Below are 11,501 nucleotides of genomic sequence, written 5' to 3' on the forward strand. Positions count from 1 at the left end.
ACAGGCATTAAGTTTAGCAATTGAGATTGAGTTCAGCTATATTCCAATAATCCTTCCTTCAGGACCCAGGCAACACTTCCAGCACCCTGCTCCTCTTCCAGCATGGCCCTTGATATCCATGTTGTCTAACAACCCATTTTTTTAGAACATATCCTTGTCATTAAGTGACTCGTGACTGTATACACTATATTGAATCAGTTTTAAACACAAGTTTCATCAATATAAACTGCATGTCTTTTCCACAAGTCACTTTTGCCCTCTGAGCCTCGAGTTTTTCCTATTATTCTTCTAACGAGGATAGCACCCACCTCACAATGTTGTATGGAGGATCAAAGTAGATTTCTGTTTGGAAGTGGTCTTTAAATGATAACACATTGAACATCTATTCGATACTACCATGTCTATCCTGAGGCGCAACTTCCCGATAGTTAACAAATGAAAAGTAAATTTGTGGGAAGTGTTAGCTCACAAAAGAAGTGGGGCAGAAAACCTGCGTCTCCTTCCTCTCACCCTCCCATAGCAATGCTAGAAGAGAATTCCATCAATTCTCAAAATGTATCTACAAACTGAAAATTAATTTTAGAAATGACCAAGAATGACTTCCTTTGGAGAGAAGAGATCCAGAGAAGCCAGAATGTGCCCCGCACTGCTGATCACAGCGGAATTGAAGCCAAGAGCAGAACTCCGATCATCGAAGGGAATGAGTCATAGTACCTGGCGAGGAAGCAAGGCTTTAGCCAGACACCATCTAGAACTAAATATTACAGCTTTCGCAAATAAGCCAGATGAATTCCTGTAACTGAACAACCCAAAGATGGCCCCTGCCCTCATACATGAAAATAAAAGTAATACTAGCCAATGGTACTGAAACAAAAATGACATCTGCTCCAACTAATCATACTTCTGATAACAATCCAAACATATCTCACCAGATGTCATCTGATAAATACTTGTGTCCTTTTTATTATAAAGCAAATTACACATGCTGGAAAGTGCCTAAGATATGCATGGACACTTTAATAGTAATTTTTAAATGAATCCTCATGTAATTACCACTCCAGTAAAAAAAAAAAAAAAAAAGAAAGAAAATATTACGCCACCTCGGAATCATGCTCTAATAATATATATTTCCTCCCTTTTCTTTATAATATTGCCACCTGTGAGCACACCTAAACGATGTTGCTTGCTTCAAATTTTTTATCAGAATGGAATTATGTACATGTATTCTTTTGTACTTGGTTTCTTCTACTCAGCATTATATGTGTGATCTCAAAGTATTTACTGGCAAAATGATGTGACATCCAAAATTTGATTTAAAATAACAGGAGGGGAGGAGTTGCTAAGTATATGATAAAGAAATGGGCCATAAATTGATTAGTGTTGACGCTGGATGATGGATACATCGGGCTCAATAAACTACATTCCTGACTTTTGAATAGGTTGCAAAACTTTATAACAACAATTTAACTTAAGTGATTGTATGAGATTCATTTGGTTGCTGTGTTTAGTTAGAATTTGTTCATTTTCATTGCTCTATAGCAGAAGTTCTCTAAGGTTCCAAGACCAGAAACACTAAAATCCCCTGAGAATTGGTTGGAAGCACATATGTTAGGGCCTCAACTACAGGCTTACAGAATCAGAAACTCTTGGGGTTTTAATCCATGTTTTAATGAGCTCTCCAGACAGTTCTGACACACCCTGAAGTTTGATAACCACAGTGAATAGAATTCTACTGTGTGAACACAACAGAACTTACTTATAAATTGTATTATGAATACACATATGTGTTATTTCAACTGTTGTCATTCCAAGTTTGAGAATATTATAAATATTCTAGTACAAGACTGTGGGTGAACAAGAATGGCCCCAACACACACATGGTGGCAAAATAAGAGGATCCTAGGGAGAATGTACCTTCAACATTACATGATAACAGCAAGCTACTTTTGAAGTGGTTCACCAGTTTACAAGACTACTAGGAATACATGAAGACTTCTTTTGTTCTACATCCTTCCAACACTTGGTAGTCAATGAACATTTTCATTATTGCCAATCTAGAGGTTTAAATTATTTTAAGTTTTCCAACTTCAGATATAAAATTGCAGTTTTACAAATAGAGTAGTTGCTAGGTTTTCCTGGAGTCATTTGACAAAGGAAAGAATTTGATTATGGAGAAAATAAAAAGGTCAGTATATGGGGACAGCAGGTGGCATGGTAATTAAGGCACTGCCGTGGTTCAAGCCCCAGACCCAGCAGCTTGAAAATCCAGCCAGGCACATGTGCATACATGTCCAAAATGCCAAGAGGAGAATGGAAGAGAAGGGATTGAAGTGTGGCCATACCCCAAGGAGTGATTTCTTACTTTCTCTCTTTCTGTCTCTCTCCTTTCTTCCTCCCTCTCTCTCTTACCCTGGCAAGTGTACTTGCCCTATGGCAAAAACATAATAAAAGAAACCAAAGCAAAAGACGATATAACTGGAACATGGAGAATAAAATATGTTGTGATGCAGGTGTTGAGAAGTGAGGCAGGGATAAGTCAAGGACCCTGTAGAGCAGCTAGAATTTGAATTTTATTCCATGTGAAAATAGAAGCCAATGAAGGACTTTAAAAAAGAAATGGATGTAATTATTAGGTTGTCGGGAAAGTCGTGACATACTTTTCTGTTTTTCTATGCAAAAACGTGTTATGACTTTCTGACAGCCCAATATATTTTTTCAGGAAAACAGAAAAATGCATCAAATTTTCCATGACCCAATATTTCTATATTAGTATGCATTTACAATACAAGACAACTTCCAAAAGTTCATGGGAAAATGTAATCCATGAGTTTATTTCCATGCCAAAAAAAATGTAAAATCCATGCACCATAGGTTTTTTGTAATGTGTATTTTTCTATGAACTGTTTGAAAACCCTCATATTCCAGGCACACATCCGCTCCTAGTGATGATGGAGTTGCTGGATGCTTCAGGCCAATGCATCTGCTGAAAACAACGGGATAAAAAATCCTGATAAAACACAAATACACATGCACACGTGCACACTCACTCACACACACACACACCTCTTTGCTTTAGGTCATCACAGAGCTGTTAAACAACTAGTACTTGCGAGGACAAAACCTGGAGAAGATAGACACACAGAGAGGTGAGCCAAAATTCTTCAGCCCCTTTCTCCCAAAAAATAAGTGAGGGGTCAGGGGCTGCAGATCCAGTCAAAGAGCCTCACTCGGCAGAGAGTTGCTATTAGGAGGCAAAACCACCATAACTTTTGGTAGTGTCCCGGCCTGGAGAGAGAGAAATTAGAGCCCTGAGAGGCCAAGTTCCCAGTGAGAAGAGAAGGATGGAAGACTAAGCCCAAACTAGTCTAACATGGACCTCGAGACATTTGCTGAATTTTAAATCCATACAAGCAGGAGGCTAAGAAGACAAGGAAAAAGCTTCCCGACATTTTCAGTGGGAGTTTTGACAGTTTCACAGTCCTAGGGAGAGGAAAGTTAGAACTATCCAGAGGAAGAAGTCACTGAGAACACCCTGGGCTCTTAGCTGAAAAGACAGCTGTACTCAAAAGGCGGCATCTGCCAGCGGCAGAGCTTTATTAAAACTAAACCATAGGAAACAGCAGGTGGTGTGGTGGTTAAGGTGCTGGACTACCACATGGTCAACCAAAGTTCAAGTCCTGGACCTGGCAGCTTGAAAATCACTCCAGGCATGTGTGGATGTGTGCCCAAAATCCCAGGAGGGGAATGGAGAAGGGATTGTGGTGTGGCCACCCCACTGGGGGATGATTTCTCACTTTCCCCCTCTGTCTCTTTCTCTTTCTCTCTCTCTCCCACAAATTCATACACTCTATGGCAAAAAAAAAAACTTTAAAAAAAATTTAAAAACTAAACCACAGTCTATACTCACCTCTATTCCTAATTGAATTAAAATAATATGCCTGCCTTGCAGTTACATTCTCTGGAGGAAAATAACATCAACCACAACATCTACAATTTTTTATACAAAATTATAAGTATGCGATCAAAATTAGCCAGGCATGCCAAGACACATAGCAAAAACTCAAAGGAAAAAAATAGATCACACAAAGAAGCCAAAAGTAATTCAGATTTTGGAGTTAGTAGACAAGAGCCTAACTATGATTAATATACTCAGAAATATGATGATATGAAGAACTTTGATAAATATATAAAGAACTTTACCAGGGACCAGCAGTTGGTGTAATGGCTATGTCTCTGGACTCCCATGAGGTCAAAGGCAGTTCGAGTCGCAGACCTGGTGCCTTAAACTCACGTCGGGTGCATGTGGACCCAAGATTCTGAGAGGATAATGGAGGAGAAGGGATTGTGGTGTGGTCATCCTCCCTGGGGTTGATTTCTCATTTTCTGTCTCTCTGCCTCGCTCTGTCTTTCTGGCGAGTGCATGTGCCCTATAGCAAAAACCTCTACAAAATAAAAAATAAAAAAATCACTAAGAATCCCAAGCAGGGTTATAGTAAAAAAACATCAACAACAACAAAAACTAGACCTAGAGACATCACAGAAAAACTGGTTAAAGCTTAAGACAAAAAAGAAAATCTTGGGACCAGCAGTTAGCGTAATGGCTATGTCACTGGACTCCCACGTAGTCGACCGCGATTTGAGTCCCGGATGCGGTGGCTTAAACTCACGCCGGGTGCGTGTGCATGTGTGCCCAAGATCCCAAGAGGAGAATGGAGCAGAAGGGGTTGCGGCGTGGTCATCCCACCTGGGGGGCGATTTTCTGTCTCTCTGTCTCTTTCTGTTTTTCTGGCCAGCGCACACAGCGCAAGGTGCCCATAATAAAAAAAAAAAAAAAAAAAAAAATCTTAAAAGTGGCCAGAGGAAAAAGGCACGTACCTTCTAAGGAATAATGTTTCCTGGTGGCTGATTTTTCAACAGAAATGACAGAAGTCTGAAGACAATGGAACAATGTTTTTAAATGCTAGGAAAAAACTGCAAATACAGAATTCCATACTCAGAGAAAATATCATTCAAATCAAAGGTAAAATTAAGACTTTTTCAGACAAGTGAAAACTGAGAGGATTTGTCACCAGCAAACCCTCACTATGAAGAAAGAGAGACAGAAAGAAAGAAAGACAGACAGATGGAAGGAAAGAAAGAAGGAAGGAAGGAAGGAAGGAAAGGAGGGAGGGGGGAGGGAGGGAAGGAAAGAAAGAATGCTGGCAGAGTCTAACTGGGCAGAAAAAATTGACCCCAGATGAGATGAAAGTGTGGTAATAGAGGAAACAAAAAAGAGCAATGAGAAAGGTAAAAGTGGGTAAATGAGAGTGAATACTAATTGTGGTTTTTTAATTTGTTTTTTGGGGGTTTTTTTGAAGAGGTTTTTGCTACAGGGTGCGTGCACTTGCCAGAGAGACAGACAGAGAAACAGAAAGTGAGAAATCACCCCCCGGGGGGATGGCCATGCCGCAATCCCTTCTCCTCCATTCTCCTCTCGGGATCTTGGGCACACACACACACGCGCCCGGCGTGAGTTTTAAGCCACCGGGTCCGGGACACAAACCGTTGTCGATTACGTGGGAGTCCAGCGACATAGCCATTACATCATTTGCTGGTTCCAAATACTAATTGTTTAGAACAACAATAAAAATACTATCTAAAATATTTTTAAATATGTGTAGTTAAAAATGCATGATGATAATACAAATGATAAGAGGGAGGAGAAAGAATTAAACTGTTTCAAGGTATCTTATTATCCAGGATTGCATTCACCCCCCAAAAAATTAAAACACATCCGTAAAAAGACTTGTACACAAATAAATGGTCACAGCAACACTGTCAGTAATAGCCAGGAACTAGAAACAACTCAATTGTCTATCTACAGGTGAACTAATAAGCAAACTGTAGTATACTTATATAATGGAATACCACTCAGTGATAAGAATGAATGAACCACTAAGAGGCTTAAAACTATGGATAAATCTCACAGACAATATGTTTAATGAAAAAAAAGTCAGATCAAGAAAATACATTCCATACAATTTCATTAATATATTTAAAAAATCATGTCCAAGCAAAACTAACTTATGATGCTAAGAATCAGGACAATCATTACCTTTTGGGGTATCAGGAACTGAGAACAATAACCTCCTCTGGGAGGCTGGCAATGTCTCTTTCCTCCCTTCCTGCATCCCTCTCTTCCTTCCTTCCTTTTACACTAGAGAATGTGTGTATGTGCACGGGACCAAGCAAACAAAAGAGAGAAAGCATCCCTCAACGAGCCCTGATCACATCACAATCCTTCCTCCAGTTCTCCGTCTCCTCGGAATTCTCCACATTCATACATGCATGCCTAGTGTTTTGCAAGATACTGGGGCCAGGACTCAATCCCTGGTCTGCCATGTGGGATCCAGCTTCCTCTGTGTAGGACTTAACTGCCACACTACAAGGCCAGCCCGATGTTTCATTTTTTGACATGCTGATTACATGGATGTGTCCATCTTGTGGAAAACCATCAAGCTCCACTTTTAGGATTGTGCAATTTCTACATGTATTTCTTTTTTTCTTTCTTTCTTTTTTTTTTTTTTTTTGAGAAGTTATTGCTATAGAGCATGTGCACTCACCAGAAAAACAGAGAGATAGAGAGATAAAAAGTGAGAAATCACCCCCTAGGGGGGATGGCCATGCTGCAATCCCTTCTCCTCCATTCACCTCTTGGGATCTTGGGCATGCACACAAACATGCCCGAAGTGAGTTTAAGCCACCACAAACCATCGTCGACTACATGGGAGTCCAGCGACATAACCATTACACCAACTGCTGGTCCCATTTTCTACCTGTATTTCAAAATAAGTAAAAAAATAATTTCAGACATTGAAAAAGATTATACAAAGATTATGAATGTATCCACCACCAATACTAAGACACCAAAGTGGATATACATACCATTCCCCAATCGCACCTCCATCCACTCCTCCAGAGATAACCACTCTCCTGAACTGGTGTCTAGCGTTCCTCTGCACTACTTTGTAGTTTTCTCTTATAAACTTCCCTAAACAATATGTAGAAATGTTTGGTATATTTTCTAAACAATATATAAAAGGGTGCCAACCAATGGTGGTTAAGACGACTGGATTCCACATGGTCAACTGCATGGTTTGAGTCCTGGACCCAGCACATTGAAAATCATACCAGGCATGTGTGCATGCATGCCCAAAATTCCAAGAGGAGAAGGGATTGCAGTGTGGTCATCCCATCGGCAGTTGATTTCTTACTTTCCCTTTCTCTCTCTCTCCGGCAAGTGCAAACACCCTATAGTAAACGAAAATAAATAAATAAATAAATACCAATATATGAAAGGTAACTCTGGGGTCACCCTATGGCCTAGTGATTGAAGAAACCAGATCCCACATGGCTGAACAAAATTCAAATCCTGACCCCAACAGGATATGTGTGCACACAAAAATCTCAGCAAGACAAAGAAATGGAAAAATGGATTGTCATGTGACCACAAGCTGCTTAGAAGTGGGGGAAGAGGGGATGCTTTCTCTCTCTCTTTCTTTCTCTTACCCTCTCTCCATCTCTGAAAAAAATAAAACTATACATTTTATTACATACAAATTTTATCTCACTTAAAACATTTTTTTTTTGGAGAGGTTTTTGCTATAGGGCACATGCACTTGCCAGAAAGACGGAGCGAGACAGAGAGACAGAAAGTGAGAAATCACCCCTCAGAGGGGATGGCCACGCCCCATAATCCCTTCTCCTCCATTCTCCTCTTTGGGTCTTGGGCATGCACGCACGCACGCACACGTGCCCGGTAGGAGTTTAAGCAACCAGGTCTGAGACTCAAACCACGGCCAACTACATCGGAGTCCAGCGACATAGCCATACACCAACTGCCGGTCCCATCACTTAAAACTTTTAATAATATATAACTCTAGCTTCTTCACAGGTAAGAGAGGAGGGTAGACAGAAATGGAACCAAAGACGACCAGTTAGAATGTTGAATAGACCTGGTGGGTGTCAAATTCGTCTACCTGAAGAGTAAGAAGTAAAGATAGGTGTGGACACGGTTCCCATAAGCAGTTTAACTGTGAAATGGGACAGTAACTACAGAGAGCAGTGAAGCTAAAGGAAGGGATTTTTAAAGAGGGAAGATCAAAGATGACCCAAGTAGAGAAAGAAAAGCAGAAGACAGACTGGAGACAATGGATCAATAAATGGAAAAAGTCCTTGACAAGGTGAGGGGATGGGAAATAAAGTCGAGGTGGCTAGGTCTTTAGCAAAGTACAGATGAAGGAAGATTGTGGTAGAAAGATAAGAGAGTTCCCACTCAGTGGCTACTATTAATGAATGAGACATTATCTGAAAAGGGTAGAGGATGGGAATTTTGAAGGTGTGAAGAACAATGTGGTATTATATTGGAAAAGACTGGAGAAGCATCCCTTGATGGTGATGAGTGGTTAAGAAAAATCAAAGGTTCCATCTTGGACAGGTTAAATTCCCAACAGTTAGCCAAACTCTCACAATACAGGATGAGCTCAAATGGCAAGAATATTGTTATTCATCTTGCTACTGCATAAAACACAATGTAACCTATATTAAGTACTCAAGAGGGAATGAATAAGGGAATGAATGAGGATTAATTTTTTTTCATATTTTCATAGCACATTTTTTTGGGGGAGAGGTTTTTTGCTGTAGGGCGCCTGCACTCACCAGACAGACAGAGAGAGACAGAGAGAAAGCGAGAAATCACCCCCCGGGGGGATGGCCATGCCGCAATCCCTTCTCCTCCATTCTCCTCTCAGGATCTTGGGCACGCACGCACATGCACCCGGCGTGAATTTTAAGCCACTGGGTCCGGGACGCGAACCGCGGTCGACTACATGGGAGTCTAGTGACATGGCCATTACGCTAACTGCTGGTCCCACATAGCACATTTTATATCATCTGCCATAGTCTATAACAGAACTCAAGAAAACATTCTTCTCAAAAATAATTCACCTTAGATAGCAAATGCATTTTCCTTTTTCTCATTTTTAGTCTTGTGTGTTCTTGGAAGATGATCAATCTGTGTCTTCCCATTTTATCTAAAGAAATGATAAGTTGATCTCATTTCTAAACAGAATTCGCCAACAGAACTATTCTCATGGGGCAAAAAAAAGAACCTATATGCCTATGATAACACTTTGCGACATTCCTAAGGATGTAATGAAGGAATGAGAAGCTCTTGTCATGAAAGATCAACCTCTTCTCTGTGTTCAGTGCATTCTTGTTGGTGCAGTCACACCTGCACACTGAGTGACAGATGCCTGCAGCTCAGATACTGACTGGAGCTAAGTCCTCAGGTCACTCAGATCTGTGATCTCAGTCAAACCTGAGTGCACCCAGAACAGAAGTACTGGCTGTCAGGAAATCAGCACAGTGTGCTAATTATTTATCATGTATCAATTATGAAAAGGAAAATGGTTTATAAATCCACTACTTGTAGCATAAGTTGTTGTTTTATTACACCAAGTTCCATTGAAGAGGATTCCATTTGTGTAAGAAGCACCCTTTGGGTTGGCTGAGCAGTTGAATTTCTGCTTTTTAATTCTAGTATATACTTGCTACGTTGGTTGGGAATGCACTCTTAATTTCTGTCACCCCAGTCAGGCTGTAAATGCATATGTTTCTGTCATTCTTAAATACAGTAGTTCAGAACTTCAGCTGCCAAGTTTGGTGTTAATACTCTCACATATGCAGTTCATGTCTGCTCTTCAAGGAGTTCCTTGTTTGCTGTCAGAAGCCCCTACCATGATATATAAAATGGCAGGATCCAATTTTTTTTAAATAATCTAAATCACGAACTAAGTCCAGCCACAATATATTTCTTTTCTTGAAAATAATTCCTTTCCTATCATTCCCTTTATTTACTAATTAAAAACCCTACACAAGCAGCAAAACCACAGAACGTTTTAAGTATGAACAAACCACAAATCAAACAGCACTGTTTTCAAGGAAGAAAAGAAAATCTCGGTTTCATGCTAGACCATCCTTTGAGGCACTGTCACTTCAAGTGTGGAGGGATCAATTAGTTCTCCTATGCTGAAAGGTCTACCTATGTGAAGGTTCTGCAAGACCACTAAGAAAATAAGCAACCATTTCCCTGTATCATTAAGCACAACAGGATACTAGCGCTGTGCTGGTTTTAAAACACCAGCAGAATTGCGTGGAAATACTAAGGTTTAGTATTTCAGTTTCAAGGGAAATAGAGTTGTTCCGCGGCCAAAGAGCATTGAGACCATACTTTGAGTTGTCAACTGCATAATATTTTTAGGGCCAAAGACTTGCTCCATTTCAAAATCCTGTAATCTCAGAGGGAAGAAATCCTGAGGGTCTCCTAATGAGGCAGGAATTTCTCCCCCAGCATTCCTTCCAGACGGTCAGCCTCTGTTTCAATTACTCCAATAAACGGAGGTCTCAAGAGAAGTTTCCCTAGGGATACGATGAAACTCTAGAGCCAGCCTTTCAGAGTGAGGAGGGCTCCAGTCAGCAAGCTTGCAGAATAGGGACAGCGCTGTCACTGAACAGCGTTTAGTAGCACTAAAACAAGACTTCGCGAGAATTGGGAATTAGCAATCCCAAACAGCGCACTGTTTAAGCCACGTAGACACCCAGTTCTGGGCCCGTCCAGCCTACTTTCATTGGCCAAGCGGGCAGCTCTTATAATCTGAGAAGCAGGATGGTTTTTCTCCAACTGATTTCTCAACGTAAGAAATGACTCTAAGATTCACAGAAAGGGTTTGTCAAAATTAGAGAGCATCATATCCCTTCCTTTCAAAAACCAAACCAAGGGACACCCTGGTGGAGCTGCCAGTGTTTAAAATACTTCTAACTTTGGTCTTAAAATGGTCACTAGGGTAAAACAACACATTCCAGGCTTTTCTTTCACAGGTGTATATGGGCTATGCTGTAACTGAAGTTGTTGGGCAGGTGTGGGGTTGGTGTGTGGGGCTTGTGTTTCAAGCGCCTGTATCCCGCTGTGAAGTCTGTCCGGATGCTCCCAGCAAAGGCAGGCGCGCGGGGCAAAGCTGCCAGCACGTGCCAAGCCGGGCCCCGGGAGCCGGCAGCCCGGCCCTTACCTGTCTATGCTGATCACGCACAGGGTCATGATCGAGGCCGTGCAGCACATGACGTCCATGGCGATGAAGACGTTGCAGAAGAAGTGGCCAAAGATCCACTTGCCCCCGATGAGGTCGGTGACGCTGACGAAGGGCATGACCGCCACGGCCACCGAGAGGTCGGCCAGCGCCAGGGACACGATCAGGTAGTTGGAGGGCTGGCGGAGCTTTTTGACGAAGCACACGGAGATCACCACCAGACAGTTGCCCGCGATCGTCAGCAGCGTGATGAGCGTCAGGATGGAGCCGATCACAACTTTCTCGGCCCGGCCGTAGTTGATTTGCTCCCCGCAGCCGGAGGCATTGTCCGGGGGCGCGTCCCAGGTGGGCGCGGGGCTGGCCGTCACCTCGGGGACC

At 41.7% G+C, this 11,501-nt stretch overlaps 1 protein-coding gene across 1 annotated transcript in view; it reads right to left on the minus strand.

Moving 5' to 3' along the window:
* Nucleotides 1-11,497, minus strand: part of HTR7 (5-hydroxytryptamine receptor 7) — a gene marked incomplete at its 5' end in the record, with an annotated part of 84,909 nt that extends 73,412 nt beyond the window's left edge. The window contains one exon of the mRNA XM_027771516.1: nt 11,106-11,497. Within this exon, the coding sequence (XP_027627317.1) occupies nt 11,106-11,497 (392 nt within the window). The remainder of the gene's footprint in view (nt 1-11,105) is intronic.
* Between the last annotated feature and the right edge of the window lie 4 nt (nt 11,498-11,501).

This window comes from Tupaia chinensis, unplaced genomic scaffold, assembly GCF_000334495.1.
Source record: "Tupaia chinensis unplaced genomic scaffold, TupChi_1.0 Scaffold000217_1, whole genome shotgun sequence".
Classification (NCBI taxonomy): Eukaryota; Metazoa; Chordata; class Mammalia; order Scandentia; family Tupaiidae; genus Tupaia; species Tupaia belangeri.